General features: G+C 47.0%; 1 protein-coding gene across 4 annotated transcripts in view; it reads right to left on the bottom strand.

Moving 5' to 3' along the window:
* The window catches only part of ZNF827 (zinc finger protein 827), a 200,550-nt gene that overhangs the window by 45,662 nt on the left and 130,318 nt on the right, over positions 1-24,570 (bottom strand). For all 4 annotated transcript variants that reach the window (XM_060178999.1, XM_060179000.1, XM_060179001.1 and 1 more), the window contains one exon: positions 19,097-19,200. In XM_060178999.1, the coding sequence (XP_060034982.1) occupies positions 19,097-19,200 (104 nt within the window). The remainder of the gene's footprint in view (positions 1-19,096; positions 19,201-24,570) is intronic.

The following is a 24,570-nucleotide window of genomic DNA, read 5'->3' as shown; positions in this document are numbered from 1 at the left end:
AGGAAGGAAGGAAGGAAGGAGAGAGCTCACTTACTTTACAGATTACAGCTGAAGCCCCAGAGGTGTGATAGATCTCAATGAATGAAATGAGATCTGAACACAGAGGTTCACTTTACTTTATTAGTTTTTAAAAAAATGAACAGGGCACTGCAAATTGTAGTAACAAGAGAACAAAAGCTACAATCTGAGAAATGCAGACAGACACCCGTCACTGCCTTCTCCTCCCGATCAAATCATCACTAGAGGCTGTCTTTGAGAACCTGTCGACAGGTCTCTGTGTAAGCTTGCAATGTGTCCACAAAATGTGTTGCCCTCCTTAAAAACATAGACAGTTTAAGCACACATGGCACAAAGCGCAAGGAACGGCATACGGATCTTGGTTCGAGCCCCGGCTCTCCATCTGCATGGGAGTCACTTCACAAGCGGTGAAGCAGGTCTGCAGGTGTCTATCTTTCTCTCCCCCTCTGTCTTCTCCTCCTCTCTCCATTTCTCTCTGTTCTATCCAACAATGATGGCAACAATAATAACTACAACAATAAAACAACAAGGGCAACAAAAGGGAATAAGTAAATATTTTTAAAAAACATATAGTGGCATCATGCCACATGCATAATAGATTTTGTTTCTTTCTTACAATTTACCTTTCCAACGACTTATTGTGGACATCTTTGCAAATAAGTTCCTATAGCCCTTCCTTCATTACTATTTTTTTTTGAATCTTTATTTTAGATAGAGATAGAGAGAAATTGGGAGGAAAGTGGAAAATAAAGAGGGAGGGAGGGAGAAAGACAGAGAGAGAGAGAGAGACAGAGACAGACACACACACAGAGAGAGACCTGCAGTACTATTTCACCACTTGTGAAACTTCTTCCCTGCTGGTGGGGACCTGGGGCTTGAACATGGGTCTTTGAGCATGGCCATATGTGTGCTCAGTCAGGTGCTCTACCAACCAGCTCTGTCTTCATTTTTCTTCTCCTTCTTCTTCTCCTCCTCCTCCTCCTTCTTCTTCTTCTCCTTCTCCTTCTCCTTCTTCTTCCTCTTCTTATTTTTCTTCTTCTTCTCCTTCTTCTTCTTTTGGGTCATTGGGGTTAGTGCTGGTGTTCATTGCCTGCATAACAAATTCTTTGCTCCTACTGGCCCCCTCCCTTCCCCTTCCCTTTTTATGATATAGGACAGAGAGAAATTGACAGGGGAGGGGGAGGCAGAGACAGGGAGACAGAGAGAGAGAGAGAGCCACCTACAGCACTGCTTGCAAAGTTTCCCTGCTGTGGGTGAGCAGGTAGGAAGCTAGGGCTCAAACCAGGCCCTTGAAGATGGTAACTTGTGCCTTCAACCCGGTGTGCTACCACCCAGTCCCATTATTATGATTGATGTTTTTGTTGTTGTTGTTATTATTATTTCAGCCATCATCCCCAAGGCATCATCATGCCAGGCCTGACTTATTCAGTCTGAAAGAGACAGAAGGAAGGACACCACAGCACTGAAACCTCCTCCACTGTGGTGGTCACAAGCTCCCTGATCTTTAGTGACTACAGTTTCCTGTGGACTGTTGCATGGGTCATGTGACCACTCCCGACCTTGAACACTTCATGTGATCGCTCATGCTCCAAAGCACATCTTCTTTTTATACGCCTTCAGTGTTGGGCTGCACAGGACGATACAGAGGTTCAGCTTAGGGTCCCAGGTCACAAGACAGCATGGAGTGTTGTGCTCCTCTGTAATGTGGGGGATTCATTGGTCCTCTCTGTTCACCAGACAGCTGAATAGAAGGTTGGCCTCCTGTCAGGCTCGTAATGCCTTCCAGTAGAAAAAGGGCAGAGGCAGATTCCAATGGCAGAGAGACCGCAAAAAAAAAAAAAAAAAAGAAAAGAAAAAAAAAAAGAAAAAAGAATTGAGAGGACAGGGTGCTGAGGAGAGAAGTGACCGTCCGTACCTACTCACCTCCACAGAGGTGAGGACAAAGAAGAAGGGTGAGGGAGGCAGCACCCAGGGAAGACTTTCTCTCACCATGTGGGAGAAATTATCACAGACATGCCAGAAAATTTGTGGGAAGTTTTTCCAGTAAGAGGAAAAAGCCTTGTGGATTTTTTTTTTTTTTAATGATCTGAAAAGGGGGAGGTGGGGGAGAAATCCATTTTTAATTTATGGGCAGTCCAAATTCCAGGGAGATTTAAGCCTGAATTCAAATCTGACTACATCAAGCGTTCCAGTAGTATTTCTGAGGCTTCCACACACACGTCTGCCTTATTTGGATTTAAGTGTAATCCTGATCCTCAATAAGATAGTTGACATTAATAGAGAGGAACATTTGACAGAGCAGTTGGCTCACAGATGGAAAGACAAACAAACCTATTTAAAATAATAGTAGCAAGCTGGAGATTGTGGGACTAATAACATAAGGTATTTTATGTCTGAGAAGAATATTATTTCACAGAAAAATCAGCAGTGGGTTTCCCCATACACTCAGTTACTGGACTTTTATAGCAAACCATCCAGAGTCTTTCCTGTACGTCCATTGTCCAATCTATTGTCTTCGATAATGCCATCCTAGAGTTTGTTTGGTGGCTGCAGTAAGCATTATATATCTGAGGTGGAAAAAAAAAATTGAACCCAACCAGTGTGCAATCTTTCTCTGACCAGGCGAGGCTATTTACTGCTAGAGAGAGAGAGCTGCGTCATGAAAAGACGCCAACTGGGTGAGCGAGTGACTGTGTACAACTGAAAAGGGCCCTATTACACAATTTCTTTCTTTTTTATTTGTTTATTTATTTTTATTTTTTTCCCCTTTTGTTGCCCTTGTTGTTTATCGTCGTTGTTATTATTGTTGTTATTGCTGTCATTGTTGTTAAGTACGACAGAGAGAAATGGAGAGAGGAGAGGAAGACAGAGAGGGGAGAGAGAAAGACAGACACCTGCAGACCTGCTTCACCGCTTGTGAAGCGACCCCCCTGCAGGTGGGGAGCTGGGGGCTCAAACCGGGATCCTTACGCCGGTCCTTGTGCTTTGTGCCACGTGCACTTAACCCGCTGCGCCACCGCCCGGCTCCCTATTACACAATTTCTATTTTTAAAGGGATTCTTTGTAACCCGTGGGTCAAAACCAGGTCTGTGTCATTCAAATCTTAGCAGGCCTCTCTTTCAATCATTTAACACAATCTCTATGATACAAAACCTTAGACAAGATACTTTTATCCAAGAACGTCACCAAGTACTCTCATCAAACAACTGCCTCTGGTGCTGGTTTTGATGACATCATGGTTCAGAAGATGAGTTCCCAGTGAAGTGGATGAGTAAACAGGAAATTCAAAGTATCCAAGGACAGCAAAGGAAGTGACACCGGATCCAGCTTCAGAGTGGCAGGGAAGAACGCACCTGCCAGCTGTCAAAAGCCAGAGCTTTCTCTGACACCAGTGGGGAAGCCACCAGGGCCAGAAGGAGTGTCTGATGATAGCTGCCTTCTAGAAAATTCCAGCTGGCTGCAGGCTGAGGAACAGCCTTGAGAGGGGAGCCCTGGAGGCAGGGGGCCCAGAGCCCAGAGGCCATTGTGTTCATTATAGAACAAGTCTGAAAGAAACTGGAGGATCCAATTTGCTCTGATGATGGAAACTCGAATGAAGCTAGAGGCCAGTTGGTATTAAAAGAAAATCAGGTATTTCTAAAGAAGACCTGGGATGAGACACTGATGTTGGAGGACATGAGTGGAGTGGGAAGAGGCCACATGCGGCGGCAACATACAGAACCAGTTCCTTCTGCCCTGGCGACCGTGAGAGGCAAGGAGGAGGCCGGCTGGTCTTTGGAACCTGCTGGGTATAGAATGCATGCTCCATGAGGTCTTTGTGGCCCGCTCTAACAGAATCCCAGCCATTCCATGCACCTCACACCATCAAGCAGGGGCAAAGCCAGCCATCCTTCCAGGCCTTTCCTTCACAGCATTTCTGGCTGAGAAAACGAGAACAGAAAACACCAAGGACCCAGCGAAGGAAACAACTCTGGAGGTGGACCCCAGACCAAGCCCTCACAATCATTCCGATGACCAGTTTAAGAAAGGGTGCTGGGGACGGGGATGGGACGGGGCAGGGTGCCCTTTCTCACCACAGGAGGTACCTGTTTGGCCAACAGAATGTAGGCACACAGAATGAATCCATCTGAAGGAAAACAGATGATCAAGAGTTGGGCGGTAGCGCAGCGAGTTAAGCACATGTGGCGCAAAGCGCAGGGACCGGCGAAAGGATACCGGTTCGAGCCCCCGACTCCCCACCTGCAGGGGAGTCGCCTCGCAAGTGGTGAAGCAGGTCTGCAGGTGTCTGTCTTTCCCTCCCCCTCACTGTCTCCCTTCTTCTCTCCATTTCTCTCTGTCCTATCCAACAACGACAACAACAATAATAACTACAACAATAAAGCAAGGGTAACAAGTGAATAAATAAATAAATATTAAAAAAAAAAAAACAGAGGATCTAGTTCACTTCAGGAGAAGGACTTCTCCCCCCCCATCTCTCTCTCTTCTCGTATTCTGATTACCAGATGGCAGTTGCTGCCCTGAAAAGGAATAAACACAAAGAAGAAATTGCACAGAATGAGAATATGTACTTTTGATAGCAGAGGAACAGAAGAAAATATTGTATATACAGAAAAGGTCTTGTAGATTGAATTAGTTGGCTCCTAGTGCTCACCAGGGTCACCGCTTTACAATTTTCAAATACTCACTGCAAACTCTAGTGTACTTCTGCTTTCTTACTTTGGTGCCATACTCTAAACTCAGTCAATTTCTGCTTTGCATTTCTACTTCTTCTTCTTCTTTTTTTTTACATGCATAACATTCCCCAGATTCCCATTTAACAATACAACCCCCACTATTTCATTCATCATTTTTCATGGAGTTTGCAGTGAGTACCTCCCTAACACTTCCTCTCCACTTTTTCAAGCTTTGGGTCCATGATTGCTCAACAATTTGTTTGGCTTTGTATGTTAACTCTCTTTTCAGTCACCAGGTTCCAGATGCCATCAGGATACCGGCCAGACTTCCCTGGATTGAAGACCCCACCAATATGTCCTGGAGCTCAGCTTCCCCAGAGCCCCACCCTACTAGGGAAAGAGAGAGGCAGACTGGGAGTATGGACCGACCAGTCAACGCCCATGTTCAGCGGGGAAGCAATTACAGAAGCCAGACCTTCCACCTTCTGCAACCCTCAATGACCCTGGGTCCATGCTCCCAGAGGGCTAGAGAATGGGAAAGCTACTGGGGAGGGGGTGGTATATGGAGATTGGGCGGGGGGAATTGTGTGGAGTTGTACCCCTCCTACCCTATGGTTTTGTTAATTAATCCTTTCTTAAATAAAAATAAATAAATAAATAAATAAATAAATAAAATTAAAAAATATAAAAAGAAAAAACAATTTTCAAATACTCAACATCATCCATTCCACACACTTAAGGATCCTGCCTGTTGGAGCATGGTTCATTCTCCACTCATCACAGAAGTTGTTGCAATAGGGAAAACACACCCACAGGCACTGCTGGGCCTTGTGAAAGGTGCTGGGAATTTCTCTGTGAGTGGGGACACATTTGGTCTCAGGAAGATGCCAGGATGGGTGGAAGTGACCTGAGTCCCAGAAAGTCCCCTATTACCGAAAAGCCAAATCCTCAGGGTTCTCAGAGGGTACAAGTGTTGACAGCTATCTTCAAGGCCCAGTGACTCATCCCAGAGCCTGCTGGGTTGTGATAAAGGGGTTTGGTCCAACAACCACTCCTTCCTTCGTTCCTCTGTTCCCCTCCTTCCTTCCGTTCATTCCTCCCTTGTATTGTGGTTTCTATAGTGAGAATGGATGCCAGTTTCTCCTTTGGAGAGTTGAAAACCCTTCACCAAAGTGTGCTGCCAGCTCAAGACTGGTCTTTTGACCAGTGAGCTTTTAAAATATATATTATTTAGGGGGTCGGGTGGTAGCGCAGCAGGTTAAGCAGACATGGCTCGAAGCTCAAGGACCGGCATAAGAAGCCTTGTTCAAGACCCTGCCTCCCCACCTGCGGAGGCGTCGCTTCACAGGTGGTGAAGCAGGTCTGCAGGTGTCTATCTTTCTTTCCCCCTCTGTTTTCCCCTCCTCTCTCGATTTCTCTCTGTCCTATCCAACAACAACGACATCAATAACAAGAACAATAATAACCACAACAACGATAAAACAACAAGGGCAACAAAAGGGAAAATTAGCCTCCAGGAGCAGTGGACTTGTGGTGCAGGCATGGAGCCCCAGCAATACATTGCCCCCTGGAGGCAATACATACATATAATTTAAATTTAAATAAAGAAACTGAAAGGGGCAGAGGTAATAGGGTGAACGAGAGACAGAGAAAGAGAGAGAGACCTACAGCACTATCTCACTGCTCCTGAAGCTTCCTCCATGCAGGTGGGGAGCAGGGGCTTGAACCTGCATCCCTGTGCACTGTGATGTGTGCATTCTGCCAGGTGACCATGGCCCAGCCCCCTAACCAATGAGCTTTGCATTCACCGATGCTCCATTTCAAAGGTTTTCCTTGGCTTCTGGCAGGGCCTAGGTCTCAGCTGCACAGCTCTACGCCTGGTGAGTGAGTGGGGTTTTGAGCTGACTGTGCTGACTGCAGAGCTTGTCAGGGTGCCATCAGCCTTTTTGTCCCCCCCCCCCACATTGATGTTAACTTGCAGGCTGACTTAAGGGGGAGAGACACAGGGACTGGTAGCACCTCACCTCCGTCAGGAAGACCCATACCCCACACAGAGCCGGACACACCTGAGCTGTAGAATGCATAGCTTCAAACATGTGAAATACAATAGGGACCAGCCAGATCTGTCCGTGTGTCCGTGTGTCCCTGTGTCCCAGAAAAATGGAAGCAAATTCCAAGTCACGTGACTCAAAGACTACTGCCATCCTTACTGTCATGTTCAATGGGTCCAGCCTGATGGCCTGGGGACGACCGCTTGGCCTTCCAATGCCTTTACTTGAGACAAAGCCAGCTCGTCCCCACAGGAGCAGAAATGCTCCCCAGGTGCACGGCAGGATGAGTTCTCACTAAATCACACTTGCGTGTGTGTCACCACAGGCAGGTGAGGACACTGAGTGTCCCCACATCCTGCCAGTGGTCTCCTGTCCTCTTCCAAGGCATCATCACCCCCAAAGGTGCCTTCCCCAAGATTTTCAGAGTGTGTGATTTCAGGGGGACAGCCCACACACCAAAGTCTGGTCTCCTTGGAACAGCATGCTGTTTACTTTTTAAACAAAATAAATCAAGGCACCTAGCTGAAGAGCCCGAGTCATGATAGACAGCAGAGTGGGAATGAAAGGGGGTGTGGAAGAAGTCTGGCAGCCTGTCCTCTTCTCTCTACCAGAGACTGGGCTCCGACCCATCCTGGGCTCTCTCGACTTCCAGGCTGCAGCCAGTGCATCTCCATAGCTGACTGTCACTCACGCTGCCACACTTCAGCACCACAGGCTTTGTTTCACCAGGATTGTCTGCAATCTGTGAAATCATGCATTCCAGGTGACTCGAGAGAACTGTGAGCCATTTCTTTAGCTTGTTATTCATTTTTGGTGCAGTAGACTGAACCCAGAGCTACACAAATGCAAGTCAGGAGCCCGACCACTGAGCTCCTGACCTCTTTAACACTCAAATGTCAGTAAAGACCAGGCACTAGAGCACTAAAGGGAGAAAGAAAAGATGGACATAGAAGAAAAATTAAAAAACAGAGTTAGATTAGAATAACACAGTTATTGTAGTGTACCACTATTATTCAATGTAGTAGCCTAAACAGTTCTTTCTTAGCTTGTAAATTACTGAAATATCTTAACAGACATAGAGGATAACTTTTCCTAAGGAAAAGTAGGCTTCAAATGGCAACTGTGAGGGGTCTGTGTGGGGAAACTCTGGAGAACTGTGTCCCTTCCCCTCCCTGCTGGGGACATGTCCGAGCAGAAGGAGGGAGAAGGTTCTGGTGTGAGTCCCAGTGCTTCAACACTCCCAACAGTATGACTTTGAGCAAGTCATTAAATCTCTCTCCAAGAGATACAGATCTCTGCTTACAAGATAAATGAACCCTGGGCTGGAAGTACCGCAGGGCGACTGACGTAAGAATCATCTCTGGTAGATCTGAAATGGCTGAGAATGATCTCAGAAGTCATCATCATGGAACAAGATTTCTTTTTTTTTAAATTAATTAATTTATTCCCTTTTGTTGCCTCTTCTGTTTTATTGTTGTAGTTATTATTGTCGTTGTTAGTGATGTTGTCGTTGCTGGATAGGACAGAGAGAAATGGGGGGGGAGACAGAGAGGGGGAGAGAAAGACAGACACCTGCAGACCTGCTTCACTGCCTGTGAAGCGACTCCCCTGCGGGTGGGGAGCTGGGGGCTTGAACCGGGATCCTTATGCCGGTCCTTGTGCTTTGAGCCACCTGTGCTTAACCCTCTGCACCACCCCCCCGACTCCCCTGGAACAAGATTTCTAACTCCATGATGTGAACTAAACTTCCTGTGTTAATCCTTGTATGATACATCTCACACAGGACACAGATCCGTGTACCTATGCCAAATTACTACACGGCATATCTTAGACTAAGACAATATGGGGCATGTCAGTTCCAGTTCAGCAAAACTAGAAAGATGGGATACGGTCTCTGAACGTCTGCTGGGTCCTCGGTAACCTGAGCATATTCCTGTCTCAGGGAGTGGTTTTCAGAATGAAATGAGGGGCCTGACCATGTGGTAGGTCCTTGATTACTTAGCTTCCTTATCTGCACAGAATGGGTTTGCTTCATCTGGAAGGAGCTTAAGGTACCAAATGAAACACAACAACCAACACCCAGTGTGCAGCTGTTTGCCCTTGACTTCATCTGAATTGAAGAGGAATCTACGATGTTAGAAGAATGGTTGAGGAAAGACGTTTTACTGAGATCCAGGACACACCTCTCTAGGGGTAGGGGAGGGTGACATTGTCATCGAGGGATCACCCAGGTTTTGGAAAAGGATGATGTGCTAGCACTTTTATTAGACTGGCAATAAGAGGGGCCACTGGATCCAGAATCAGCCTGGGGACAAGGCAGACACCTCCCAACTAGCCTTCTCATCCACCACCAGATACCCACTGGCAGGTCAAATTCTGGTCTTTCCTTCCTGTTGGTTAAGTTATAACAACACTGTCATCATCAACAAAAACTTCTTTATTTTTAATTAGGAGAACTTAAAAAATTATTTAATTTGATAGGACAGAGAGAGACTGAGAACGAAGCGGGAGAGAGAGGGAGAGACAGACAGAGAGATACCTTCAGACCTGCTTCACTGCTTGTGATGTTCCCCCCCTGCAGGTGGGGACTGGAAATTTGAACTGGGGTCCTTGCACATGGTAATATGTCCACTTAACCAGGTGTGCCACTGCCCACCCTGCCCTCATCTTTCCTTTTAAAGAAAGATAGCCTTCCCTGTTGGTTTCTCTCTGTCCTATCTAATTAAATAAATAAAGTCTGAAGCCAGCAGGTATAGATGAAGGCTGTATAAATACAATTGGTGACTTATTTTACTCCATTTGAAGTCTCAAAAACCACCCAGGTTCAGGGAGAGAAGAGCATTGTGTGTGTGTGTGTGTGTGTGTGTGTGTGTCACACTTGCTTGGGTGTTGTGTTTGCTTCCTTGGCCCAGGACAGAGTAAACATGGGGGACTTGAGTGTCACCGCAGTGCAGAAAGGAGCTGAGCCTTGCTCAGAAGCAGTGCGTGGGCAGAGAGGCAGTGGGACGGGGGGCTGGCACCCCAGCAGGAGGTTTCTCTGCACAGGCTCGCCATCTGCATCAGACTCCCATCCACCCATCCGCTACCCAAGCCCGGTTTTGATGCAACGCAGACTTAACTGCAAATGAGGCAGCAGCACGTACTCAGGGATGAGACGGGAGGTCGGGGCTCTCTCCCCAGTCCCCTCTCCGTCTTCTGTGAAATCACCACCAGCAGTACAAGGTGCACTAAGTCACCTCCCCACAGCCTGAAGGGTCTTTTGTTCCCTGAACCTCCAGCAGAAGGTGACGGCAGGAGTCCTGGTGTGACCTCCATGGCAGATATGCCCAGCCAGTGCCAAGGGGGGTGGGTTCTGGCTTGGGGGTACTTGGCGGGGAAGGGGTGGGGGTGGGGCTCTGCAAAGGCCACCTAGAAGCACTGGCACAGCACCCATGTCCAGAACGTGGGGAGGCTCTGTGTTTATTCTGCTTCTCTGGGATGGTGGCAGCTGTGTGTCTGAGATGCCATCTGCCCAAGGCAAATGCCTGCCTGCCTCACTGTGCTATTCTCGGTCTCTCCACAGTCTCTAAACGCTGCTCCCCATTCTGCTACACACACACACACACACACACACACACACACACACACACACATGGCTTGCCCCATTCCCTCACAGGCTTCATCCTTGTGCCTGGCACTGTCCAGTCTACATGACAATGTCATCAGGTCACCCCCTTGTGCCTAGCCTTCTTCCATCTGGGGGAGAACTTCATCCCATGAATAGAAAGTGCACAAGTAGATACAGGTACATGGCGTTGTGGCCCAGAGGTGTGGGGGGTATCAGTGGGAAGAGCACAGGACTTGCACACATGAGGCTCCTGGTTCGATCCCCTGTACCATCAGGCTCCAGCCCCTGGTCCCCATGTGCAGATGGAAAGTTTCAGGAGTGGTGAGTCAATGCTGTAGATCTCTCTGCCGCTCTCTCTCTCTCTTTCTCATTATCTCTCTCTCTCCCCTATCTTCTCCTTTCCTCTCAATTTCTCTGTCCAAGATAAATATATTTAAAAATTAAAAAAATCGGGAGTCGGGTGGTAGCACAGCGGGTTAAGCGCAGGAGGCACGAAGCGCAAGGACTGGCTTAAGGATCCCGGTTCAAGACCCCGGCTCCCCACCTGTAGGGGAGTTGCTTCACAGGCGGTGAAGCAGGTCTGCAGGTGTCTATCTTCCTCTCCCTCTCTCTGTCTTCCCCTCCTCTCTCCATTTCTCTCTGTCCTATCCAACAATGATGACAACAATAACTACAATAAAAAACCAACAAGGGCAACAACAACAAAAAGGAATAAATAAATAAATATTTTTAAAAATTTTAAAAAATCTATCAGTCTACACTGTTGGACTCATGTTATAGGTTTGCAGCATCAGCAATGCATTCTTAGCTAGGAGCAAGGCCGACTCAACAATGTCAAGTCCAGTTTCTGCTAACTGGGACTCTAAGGTATGGTGCTACTCTGGGTATGGTGCTACCTGCAGAAAGAAGGCCTTCGCTGAATAAAGGAAGTGCAGGCGAATGTCTTAATGGGATCGTCAAATCTCCCCAAGAGACAATATCTAAGGACTCTGAGGCTTTTAGTAACATACTAACAAAAAACCATTTTCCTTTCCCCTCCCTCCCTCCCTCCCTCCCTCCCTCCCTCCCTTCCTGGGCTGTTTGCCACCAGGCTTAGCACAGGGGTTGTGAGTGCCTGCACAACTCCACTGGTCCTAATGGCCTTTCTCTTTCTTTGTTTCTTACAGAGATGGAGAGAAATAAGGAGAAAGAGAGAGACACTGCAGCACTGCTCCACCACTCGTGAAATAGCCCTTTTCCCCCCAACAGATGGAGACAGTGGGGGGGGGGGCGCTTGAACCCGGGTCCTCACACATGGTAACATACATGTGCCACTGCTGGGACATGAGTGTAATTAGCGTATGGTGGACACACTACAGAATTACACAAACACACAGGGCTTGTGAGTTTATAGGGAGTTATTTACGTGAATGTCAGGTGTAGGCCACTCTGAGTTCCTGCTCTCGCTCTGTTCTTGTGGCCCTTGCCTGCTCTGCTTCTCCCCATAGGGGACCTGAACACCCGTAGTGGAGCGCTGATAACTAGCTTATGGACTCCTGGCTCCTGGCCATCATGACTAGCCCATCTCTTTCCCTTTGCTTACTTTTGCTTTACCTAAATAAACTCGATGTAATAAACCTCCTGTTTGTTAAACCCCCCTGCTCAAAGCCTAAATAAAATTTAAATTTATTTAAAATTTTTTATTATCTTTATTTATTTATTTTATTATCTTTATTTATTTATTTTCCCCCTGCAGGTGGGGACCAGGGGCTTGAACCCAAATCCTTGTGCACGGTAACATGTGCACTCAACCAGGTGCGCCACAGCCTGGCCCCAAGTTTTTTTTTAATTACTATCTGCCACCACCCAGCCCCCAACAAACCATTTCCTGCCTAGTCCCTAAAGCCAGCTGTCTCCTTCTCGGGTCCTCATTCCAGAGCCATTCCTGTAACAGCGGAGCTGAAGACCAGACCATCCTTCCCCTGGCCCCTCTAACCTAAGCCTCCTTTTCTCTCCCGCAGAGTTTCTCATTAATTAAAACAATGTTTGTCATTGCTAGGATCTAACTACTCCAAGCAGACTTTTTTCAGATAGAGAGACAGAGACAAAGGGGAAAAGATGCCACAGCACTGAAGCTTCCTTCAGGGTGGTGGGGACCAAGCTTAAACCTGGGATGATTGACAACACAGGGTGCACTGACCAGGTGAGCTATTTTGCTGGTCCCCAGACTCATAACTGATGATGCCATAGAGCTGGACCAACCCTACTGGACTTCTACTTTGCGCAACTTTTAACTCTGCTGCCCACTGGTCTTCTGAAGCTTTTTTTCTTTCTTTTTATAAAATAATTTATTTATTTATTCATGAGAAAGATAGGAGGAGAAAAAAACCAGACATCACTCTGGGACATGTGCTGCTGGGGATTGAACTCAGGACCTCATGCCTGACAGCCCAAAGTTTTATCCACTGCGCCACCTCCCGGACCCCTGTCTTCTGGAGCTTTCTATGAGAAGTCATGACCCTTGGAGTAGGGAGGTAGTTAAAACCTACAGAAAGTGTACCTGATCGAGAAAGTAAGGACTACAAAAGCTGGATACAGGCAAGAGATCTGCAAACTTTAATGATGGTTCTTTTGGTTACTATCAGACCACCCCATCATCAGGGCCCTAGTCAGGGAATCCTGGGATTCCCACACAGAGAGGATGGGCCTAGAATAGATCCCTCTCTCCACCCTCACTGGTCATTTCCATCAGGAACAACATAATGTACCAATCTGTGGGCCCCTATAGGGCCTTGCCCCATATGAAGATCAGCAGTGGTAGGGACAGCCTCATTCTCCGTAGGGAGGTTGGGCCAACATACTCTACCACTCGAGGAAGATGGGTCCTGAAATTAGTGCGGCCTGGAATGTTCCTAGCTGTGATCACAGAAGGTGAGCTCAGACCTACTGGGATGCAGAGGTTACACAGCCTCCTGCGATGAATATGGGCCCCAGGTCAAATCAGTGGGGGTTACATTTAACAGTGCTGATACACTTTCCCAATATTTGGGTGTTGGCATTCTTCCTGTTGGTCTGCCCCCCTTCCCCCTACCTCTGAGAGAAATGGTTTGGTCCTCGCGTGCCCCTCTTTCTCCCCGCCCCCTATGCTAAGGACGCCTAGAGTCCCAGCAGCAGCGGTGGAGAGAGAATGATGGGGGAGACACATGGTGTGGTGATTTGCCTGTTCGTGAATAAAGATACACAGCTTCTCAGCCCAGCCGTGTGTCCCCGAGTCTGTCTCTGTCTACCACCGCGACGCTAGCCCGGCCGGCTGGAGCCCCCGAAACCTTAACAACATTTGGGAGCTATTCTCTTCCCTGATACAGCTTTCTAGTCCTGTGCCCAACTCTGACACCACGTCCCCAAACAATACCTTTGGCCTACTTGCATGTTAGCTGTTAGGCTTAGACAAAAATTAGTGAAGTTATGAGCCCCTTGGGATAGACATAAAATAGACCTACCAGCTTTTTCAAAAATGGAGACCCCAAAACTTATCTGCTATATTCTTGCCTTTAGGTTCCTGATTTTTTAACTATTTGTTCTGCTTTATATCTTAATGCTTCTTCAGCCCCCAATTTGCAGATGGTACTATGATGTTAACCTGATTTCCTTGGGCAGACGACCTCACCAGTGTGTCCTGGAACTCCACCTCCCCAGAGCCCCACCTCATTAGAGAAAGAGAGAGACAGGGTGGGAGTATAGATCCACCTGCCAACACCCATGTCCAGTGGAGAAGCAATTACAGCAGCCAGACCATTCACCTTCTGCACCCCACAATGATCCTGGGTCCATACTCCAAGAGAGAAAAAGAACAGGAAAGATTTCAAGGGAGGGGATGGGATACAGAACTCTGGTGGTGCAAACTGTGTGGAATTGTAACCCTCTTATCTGATGGTCTTGTCAATTTTCCATTTTATAAATAAATAAATAAATAAAAAGAAAGAAAGTGCATCTAATCATGTGTCATGTCTCAGGTTGGATCCCAGGCACCACATGGGAGCACCATCACACTAGGGCAAGATCCATGGATGGTGGATTGTGGATGTGGTGTTTCTCCCTCTTTACAGAAATATATATATAAAACAATGCGGGAGTCGGGCTGTAGCGCAGCGGGTTAAGCGCAGGTGGCGCAAAGCACAAGGACCAGCATAAGGATCCCGGTTCGAACCCCGGCTCCCTACCTGCAGGGGAGTCGCTTCACAGGCGGTGAAGCAGGTCTGCAGGTGTCTATCTTTCTCTCCCCCTCTCTGTCTTCCCCTCCTCTCTCCGTTTCTCTCTGTCCTATCCAACAACGACGACAATAATAACTACAACAATAAAACAACAAGGGCAACAAAAGGGAATAAATAAATAAAATAAAATATTAAAAAAAAGAATGGAAAATGAACCCAAGATTCCTAAAGCTATTATGATAGTTTTATTCATGTACATTTTCACTGATCCTGAGCTGACATTTTCTTTCAGACACAGAGGGAGAGTCCTATCACCTGAACTTCCTCTAGTGTTGTGACTTTCTCATATGATGCCAGGATTCAAAGCTGGGTGAGGATATGGCAAGGGATGCCCTCTACCAGGTAAGCCATCAGTCCTTTAAAAATTTTTTTTAACCAGAACACTAGTCAGCTCAGTACTGCAGAGGATTGGACCTGGGACCATGGAGCATCAGACGTGAGAGTTTTTGCATGACCATTATACTACCCCTCCGCCAACTCCCTTATTCTTTTAAAAGATTTATTTATAATTTATTTTTGTGAGAGACAGAGGCAGCAATCAGAGCACCTTTCAGCACTGACTGATGGCCCAGCACACGGGTCCCCTGGGATCTTGGCTAGGAAAATCTCATGAGCTATCTCCCAGGCTCGGGAATTCAGGACTGGTAAGCCCAGAATCTTCATCTCCTCGGCCTCAGCCCAACACCCTTGTTCTCAACACTGTGCCGAGCAGAGAAGTGGAAGACAGGCAGGCCCACAATATCTTTCTGAGTCCTAGGGGGCCAAATGTATTTTTGATTCATGCTTTTTTTTCCCTTTCTGATTTCAGTATTATAATGTGGTACACATGCCATTCATTCATATATATATGTGTGTGTGTGTGTGTGTGTGTGTGTATAGCTTACTCAGTGAGGCCTTCGTAATCAAGCACACTGTTATTTCTATGACAAATGTGTGAATTTCCACCCTTTTTGCAGTGCAGAAAGGCTATATAGAAAAAAGCTTCCTGCTAGATTTACCATCAAATAACATCACAACGTTTCCCCCCAGAATCGTGGAGCTGTAAGAATCATGCAATGCTCATTTGTTACTATCCTGACTTGACAGGAACATCTTTCCCCCCAAAAGTTTCTGGAATAAAATCTTTCCTTAATCCAGATAGTTTTTCTTTCCCAGTCACCCAAAGGACTTGGACTTTCTTAGCAAAACACATCTGCGGGTGACAAGACTCTTTCACCACAAGGTTCCCCTGGTCGTTGTAATGAATTTTAAAGACTTACTTTGTATTTCAGAGAGAGAGAGAGAGAGAGAAAGAGAGAGAGAGAAAGAAAGAGAAAGAGAAAGAAAGAGAGAGAGAGGAGAGAACAGAGAACCACTCTGGCACATGCAGGCCAGGTCCTGAGCCCCACCCTCAGGTGTCCAAGTCCTGTGCTCCACAAGTAGTTTCCAGGCTCCCTCCTCCTCCTTTGAAGTTTTTCTCATTTCAAGTCCATTTCCCAGGCCTGTTCACTCTGGTTATCTTCAGTCTGTCTGCCTTTATTGATTTCAGCAGACTGTGGACACAGTCTCCACGCCTGTCCTCTCTGCCTACAGACTCTCTCCAGTCTTTGAAGCACAGAGACTGGTGACCCTTCAGGCTGGAGGATTTACGTTTTAAAAATCTTAGTTGTGCATACAACCTCCACCCCCACCCCTACCCTGTTGGAGTCCTGACTAGGACCCCGCTTCTCAATCCGACCGAGTCAGCTGACCCACTCTGTTGTGTACCAGAGGAGGGGACTGAAGGGATCGGACCAAGGGCAGCAAGGGTGAGTTGGGGGGTCTTTCCCTGAGGGTCTCGGCAAGAGATGAAGCCCAGGATCACCCCAGGACACTATTTGCCTATGAATAGCACGTTTATTGTATGGCAAGCAAGGATTTTTATAGGTTGGGGTAGGGGAAGAACAGGGCAGCTATGGCCTAGCCTAATATGGTCAGGAATGTTAAGGGAGGAGGGGGTTGCTGGGGGTCTTCAGAGACAGTTACTTGTTTATACCATATATGGTCAGGAGAGCGGGAAACAGGAAATGGTGAGGGTCTTTCCAGTAATTGTTGGGTGACTGGACCAACAGGTTTGAGAACAAGGAAGTGAACTGTTGTGCTACTATAGAGAGAATGTGGGGCCTATGTGGGCAGGGGAGACTGACAGGGGGACTAAAGCTGGAAAGCCAAGGCCCTCCCTGCTCGACCCCGAGGTGGGGGAGACTAACGAGGTGGCTGTACTTTCAGGTACCTGTTTTTCCATAGGTGGTTCATACCATGCTCAACCTCAGCCTCACAGTTCCCCACACCACCCCAAATAAGAGTCTACCTTCTGAGCGCTAGTGTATCTTGTTCACAGACATTTAGGTCTAGCAAGCACATCACAGAGAAGCCCTCCACCCTGTGGGCCACAGACTGATCTCACAACTTGAGGCCCCAAGGCAAGCTGACCAATACCCGCTTCTCACCATGCAGCCAAGCCGAACTGAAGCCAGCAGCGCAGGGTGTCACAAACAATTCCTGGGCAGCTATTCTGACATAGAAAGTCACAGTCCAACAATTTAACAGCTGGGTGATCGTTTGGGGGGGGAACCAGGGAAATGGTTATTGAAAATGACCCCGTGGGCAGTATACAGGGGTTCAGGGAGCTCTGGATGGAGAGGAAGACATCCGCTGAGAGAACTGCTCTCCACCTCACCAAGTGGGTATTATGTAATGTGTTTTTGTGTGAGCATGCTATTTCTGGTGTCTGAATAGACAAGCTCTGTGAAGCTGGAGAGCTTGCTGTTACGTGGACTATGGAGAAATGGGAAGAAATGGACATGCAGATGAGACACAGAAAGCCACGCAGAACTACCACGTCCCCACTGCTTGTCACAGACCAACTCCAAGGGGAGCGGTGGGGGTATCTGAACCCATGTTTCTAAGTCATTACTTGAGTCTTTCTGATTTGCAAAATACTCAGACCTCTAGACATTTTAAATCTGTTTCTTTTATCTTTTTTTTTAGTTTTGCCTTTCCTCCCCTTGTTGTTTATTGTTGTAGTTATTGTTGTTGTTACTGATGTCATCGTTGTTGAATAGGACAGAGAGAAAGAGAGACAGAGAAGGGGATGACAGAGAAGGGGAGAGAATGACAGACACCTGCAGACCTGTTTCACTGTCTGTGAGGTGACTCCCCTGCAGGTGGGGAGCCAGGGGCTTGAACAGGGACCCTTCCACCAGTCCTTGTGCTTTGCGCCATGTGCTTTTAACCTGCTGCACTACTGCCTGACCCCCTCTTTTTTTCTTTTTAAAGATAGAAACACAGAGAGATTGAAAGAGGTCCTAGCACCAAAGCTTCCTTCCTGGGCTAAACCTGGATTGCACACAAGACAGAGGATTGAAATATTCAAGTGAGCTATTTTGCTTGCCCTTAAATCCATTCCCCACCCCACCCCTGGGTGTGTGATGGCACTTGAGCTATATTCTGGCAGGGGTCCCAGGTGAGTGACATCTCACACACATGTGACTGGGGTCCCCCACTGCTCTCTGGACAAATGGAGGGGCATTGAGTGTTTCTAGAACTTTCCCAACTTCTGGGAAGGAAGACAACCACAGCTGAAGGTTTCCAGAGTGCAGCGCTGGTGTGAGGGTGGGGGTGAGGCTGAGAGGATGGGGTGCAGTGCAGTGCCCTCAAATATTCATGCCTCCTGGGAAGTCTGTGAGAAGGACCCCCCCCCCCCGCCCGGTCACAGCCCGGCCTGTTGGCTATCAGTGTCCGAGCACCGTCCTCCCGGACCTTGCAGGCTGCCTGTCTGAGTGGCTGACAGCCTGTACCACAGAGGGTCCCTGGGTTATTCTTCACTTTTGCAAAATGTAGACAAACTCACCTGGGGGTGGGGGGAGGGGAAACGCAGAGGAGAGAGAACAAGATGAGTTCCGGAAGAGGAAAGATGAAGAGTCCTGCTAAGACCTTACCTTCTTCTTATTTTATTTAATTTTTTATTTATAAAAGGAAACATTGACTAAACCATAGGATAAGAGGGGTACACCTTCACACAGTTCCCACCACCAGAACTCTGTCTCCCATCCCCTCCCCTGATAGCTTTCCTATTCTTTAACCCTCTGGGAGTATGGACCCAAAAGACCTTACTTTCTGTTTTCACCCATTTGTATGGCCGTTGAAATCGGATTTCTGTGTTCTATTTAATATTATTATTTTGTTGTTGTCACAGGGGCTTCTCTGCTGCAGGACAAGTTTTTCCAGACACAGAGAGAGATACGGAGGGATGGAGAGGAAGATACCACAGCACCAAAGCTGCCCCATTGTGATGGTGAGCCAGGCTCCCTCTCAGGTGAACTTTCTCGCCAGCCCTCTCTCCCCTGCATCTCAAAAAAAAAGCCCCTCACTTCCTGTGAGGAGCCACCAAACACAGGCGGGGAGTCTCTGGGAACCCACACACCTCAGAAAGGTCACCTAGAAGAGGCGAGAGTCACGTGGGCAGCGCTTTCCTACCTGGCGCTGGGATTTTCACGGGCAGCACAGAGTCGCCGGACAGCAGGTCTTTTGAGTTGGAGGTGAACGGTGATTGTCTAAATGTGTCTTCTGAAAAGAAAGGGCTGGGAGGAGAGGAGAGGAGAGGAGGGAGACGGTTTAGTAAATTCAAGTTATTTAAGACACTCAGAGCATCTGGCTCATATATATATATATATATATATGTATATATATGTGTCCACACAAATGTTAGATCACCCCCCCTTTTTAATGATGTTTAAAGAATATAAGATTATACTAAAAACAGAAAAAGAAAAGATATGACATCAGACAAGCGCCATCTGTCCACTCTGCCTGTCCTGTCGGGACTGCATGAAAGGGACTACGGGACACAGCAGCTTGAGACCATGGCCCTCAAGTCGAGGCAGCTGAGCGGAGACCCCATCCGGTGCTTGCTCCGTCTGTGCTGTGAGCCTCTTGTCCAAATGCAGACCAGCACTGGATCCCAGCAGAGTCCCGTCCCAGGTTCACCCCACTGTGGCGACAGGCTAGCCCTGGTTCACCCACATTCGCTTCCCTGAGTCCCCTGGGCTCAAGAACACCACCAGAAATGATAGGCATGTGGATCAAGGGCCCAGAGAACCCCAGGCCTATGGGCCAGAATTGTCTGGGTTCCAAAGGTCTTCCAAAGCCCAGGGCCTTAAGGAAGGGACCCAGGCCCCGATTTGAGTGTTTCTGTGTCCTCAAATGCCCCAGCTGGAACTCAGACCAGGGAGAGCAGACACTCAGCTGGTGGGCGGGTCTTTGCGTTTTTTAAAACACCACATGTCATTGTGTTTTGTTAATTAACAATATTAAATTCACACGCAATGTTTAAAATATATGTTAGAAAATTCCATTGCATGAATCTGCTCAAAACAGAGTTCACAGGCATTCTGAGAATTTTTCTGATTTATCTGATATATACATGTATATATATGGGGGGGAGTGAGCGCTGTGGATGCACAATGATTTATGTACTTGTAGTTAGTGATAGCTTTCCTTCCTTCCTCCCTTCCTTCCATCCTTCCTTCCTTCCTTCCTTCCTTCCTCCCTGAAAATCACAATACTATTCTGGCATATGTGATGCTGGTATTTGAATCTGTGACCTCATGCTTGCGTGTCAGGCACTCTACCTACTGTGCCACCTCCTGGGCCTCAATGGCAGTTTTCTCCTTTCACTAGGAAGATTTCTTTCTTTCAAGCACAATCAAGATCCATGATTCCCATGTATCGATCTTACACAAATACATCAGGGTTTTCATTGAAAACCAGTATTATTTTCTTTGTGAGAAAGTGGCCAAATGATTTAAAATGCAGAACGTTCCCCAGTCTTAGTTTCGTGCAATGAATGATGCCCCAAACACTGCTCTCTCCCTAACAGCACTCTTAGAAGCCCGCCACAAAGACCACCTCCGTTTAGAGCCTCACTGAACACTGCACAGCACAAGGGCTATTCATCTTCCAGGGAGAGGTATACACAAATGCTAGGAAGAGCCCATGGAAGTCTGTATAAAGTAGATTTATCCTGTCCCCACAGTGAATCAGAAGGTTTGGGGTGTTTCTTATCGATGGATTTTAACACAAGTGTAGCTTGAGGCAAACTGCACAGAGCCACGGCCATTGCGTGTGAGATGCTGGAGTCTCCAGTGGAGATGGAGGACAGTGGAGAAGATGGGAGGGGCAGCCTGGCTACCCAGAGCTGCGGGTTCACAGTAAAGCAGCCCAGAGACAGAGGAGGTAACACGCCCCTCTCCCCTCCCCTATGGTTGCAGGGACAAAAGGAGGACAGACATGGACCCCTGGGGCTAGGGGCCACTTGGCTGAGCTTTAGGAGGTGAGCCTGGGTACCAGGTCCTGGAAAGGGAGCAGGGGAGGAGCCTCAGAGGGAGGGAGAAGAATGTCCAACCCTGGAGCAATACACCCAGAGGCAAAAACAAACAAAAAAAAACCCAGCACGTTTGTTTCCAGTGTGAGTTTGTGGTGGCAGTGAACTCTGGTTCAGCTTCTGGAACATTATTATCACTAAAACTGGGTTAAGCTCACATGGCGCAAAGTGCAAGGACAGGTGTAAGGATCTCGGTTTGAAACCCTGGCTCCCCACCTGTAGGGGAGTTGCTTCACAGGCGGCCTTTCTCTCTCCCTTTGTCTTCCCCTCCATTCTCCATTTCTCTCTGTCCTATCCAACAACAACAGTAATAGTAACAACACCACCAATAAACAACAAGGAAAGGTAACAAAAGGGAAAAGGTGGCCTCCAGGAGCAGTGGATTCTTGGTGAAGGCACTGAGCCCCAGAGATAACCCTGGAGGCAAAAAAAAAACAAAAAACAAACAAACATAAAAAAAAAACTGGGGGGGGGGGAAGGGACCAGGTGGTGGCGTATCTGGTTAAGTGCATACATTATAGTGCACAAGGACCTAGGTTCAAACTGGTCCCCAACTGCAGGGGGAAAGCTTCACGAGTGGTGAAGCAAGGCTGCAGGTGTCTCTCTGTCTCTTACCCTCTCTATCTGCCCCTCCCCTCTCAATTTCTCTCTGTCTCTATTCAATGATAAATAAAAATAAAACTGGGGGGGAATTCTCAGAAACCCCCAACCCCCATGCAAAATAGCCTGTCATATCAGACCTGATAGGCCCAGGCCCCTTTCACTCAGAAGGCATCCCTGAAAACTCAAAAACGCACAAAAGGACCTGCCCCGCTTCAGGGCAAGGAAGCGAAGGAGTGTGCTCACTTGGTATTGGACCTGAGACCTAATGCGTGTGCGGTACAGCACGCTCAGCAGGCACTCAGAGCAGGGACACCAGACGCTCAGCTGGTGGATGGGTCTTTACCTTTTTGAAACCACATGTCATTGTGTTTTATTAACTAACAATATTAAATTCACACACACACAATGTTTAAAATGTATATTTTATACATACATTGGGGGGGATTAATGGATTACAGTAAATACAGTTGTTGGTACCTGTGTAAAATTTTTCAGTTTTCTACCAAACACGCTCACCCCCAGCCTAGGTCTTGCTCTGCCACCATGCACCAGGACCTGAAAACATCCCCGAGTCCTTTACGGATTTTAACGCAAGTGTAGCTTGAAGCAAACTGCAGAGAGCAATGACCATCCGCATGCGAGATGCTGGAATTTCCAGCGGAGATGGAGGACACTGGAGAAAAATGTGACGGGAGGGCGGCCTCTGTCTCTCTCCCTCTCTGCCCCCCCTCCCCTCTCAATTTCTCTTTCTATCCAACAATAAATAAATAAAATACTTAAAAAAAAATAATAATAAATGGTGGGACAGTCCACAGCAGAGTGTGGCTCCCAGATGCACTATGCTAAGTGCTGGTTGTGGCACAAATATCTCCACCTCGAACATCTGAGAGCCCAGAAGGAGTCCTGCTTTGCAAAGAACTGAGCCGTAGCTACTGTCCTGAGAGCACCATGGAAACCACTTTGATAGCAACAAGTAAGAAAAAAGAAGAAAGTGAATGCGATGTGTAAGAGCCAGTTAAAAACAAAAAACGCTCGGCTTAATAATGACACAATCCACACATGGTATATCAGCATACTATCCAAGTGAGCTATTTTGCTGCTCTGACACAATATTATTTTTAAATTATATTTTATTTGTTTAATGAGAGAGAAAGACCGACCACAGCGCTGTTCAGTTCTGGTATATGGAGGTGTAGGAGATTGAACTACGGACTTAGGATGAGAGAGAGAGAAAGAGAGACCGACCACAGCACTGTTCTGTTCTGGCATATGGAGGTGTGGGAGATTGAACTAGGGACTTAGGAGCCCTCCGGCATGAGAATCTTTTTGCAGAACGATGATACTTCCTCCCCAGCCCCTGACAATAATTTTACAACAGCAAAGGGAAGAAATACATTCCCCTTTCTGAAAGACAATAACTCTTGGCACTGAACTTGGGAGTGGCAAATGGAAAACATTAAGCAAGTTTTTTTTTTTCTTAAGTCTTTGCTCTTTAATGAGTTTCACTAAGAAGCCATAAGGATGTACATATTTCAGGGTGGAGTGAAATCCTATTAAATATAAGTGTTTTGGGCAAACCATCCTGAAGTGACACCCTGACTTCAGCTCTCAAGGACACATCTTCCTTTCACGAGTAAGAAAAGGACAGTGTCTTCTCAGTTAAAGCATCTGATTATCCATTCAGCTATGCCCTGTACAATATCACAGGGCTTCTAGATTTTTTTTTAATAGTTGGGTCAAATACATCCAAAAGGATTTGGATTCAATTGGTTTTCATTTCGTTATATTTCAAGGAAATGCTAAGAGCAAATGAAGGGACTTAATCTTTCTGAGGAGCTATGCATTTTGGAAGAACGAGGCAGGAGAGTCCATCCTGGGGTGGGAAAATTTTTCCGGGGCTAAGTCTGTCTGTCTTCTCTCTCATCTTCTGTAGCTCCCGTGCCAATTCCAGCACTGGCCATATCACTGAATGACTTTCAGCTCTCTCATTTGGGGGTCTTCCCCACTCTCTACTTCTAGCCATGACACACCAGCTATGAGCCCAGGTTGCCAGCGCACCAGTCTTCTGTTCTGACACATGCAGAACATCTCAAGAACTCCAAGTCCTTCATTTTATCTGCAACCATCTCACTGGTATTTTTAAAACACTGACCTCTGACTCATTGGAGAGCTCGAGACATACCCTGAGTGTGACACACTGCAGTCACATCCTGGAATGAACAGGAAGTGTCTGCGAGTGGAGAAAACACTCTCCTATGTCCTCAAAAAAGCCATGGGGGGGGGATAGGAGAGGGGAAGGGGGAGAGAGAGAAGGAGAGGCAGGCCAGAGACCAGAGTTATTCTGAGCATCAGTCTTCCTCAAGGTCAATGACTTTCTTCACAAATGGGAGATGATGGGGTGAGTTGAAATGGTCTGCATCTCAAGAGAATAATACATAAGCCAGAAATGCTTTCTGTGTTCAACACCTAGACAGACCTCCTTCACAATCCTGGATATAGGATACAGTCCTTGCCAGAGAACCAGAGTCTTTTTTTTTTTTTTTTTTTGGTATGCTTTTCAAACATGTCAAATAAGAAAGAATGGCTTACTTGAAGATAAAGGAGCAGGGGAATCATTTGGACTAGTTTTAACTATCAAGTACCTTAAGGTCAGGGACACTGTCTAGGAATTTGGAGCAGCTCACATGAAAATATGGCTCATATTTATAATTGGTAGTATAGGGAATACATAAAATGTCTAGTTTCCTAATTCTTTGTAAAAAAAATAATTTTGAGCCTTTGGTAAGGTCAATTCACTCTGAAATAATAAAACTTTGGATTGTATGTGGTCCCTCTTTTGCTAATTGTATTGTTACTTAATTAATTTGTTGGGTAGAGACAGAGAGAAGTCGAGGGAAGGGGGAGATAGAGTGTAGCACTGTTCCACTGCTGGTGAATCTCCCTCCCTGCATTCATCACAGGTCGG

Source organism: Erinaceus europaeus, chromosome 19 (genome assembly GCF_950295315.1).
Source record: "Erinaceus europaeus chromosome 19, mEriEur2.1, whole genome shotgun sequence".
Taxonomy (NCBI): Eukaryota; Metazoa; Chordata; class Mammalia; order Eulipotyphla; family Erinaceidae; genus Erinaceus; species Erinaceus europaeus.
The sequence above is the reverse complement of the archived record's forward strand: the minus strand, read 5'-3'. Positions and strand labels throughout refer to the sequence as shown.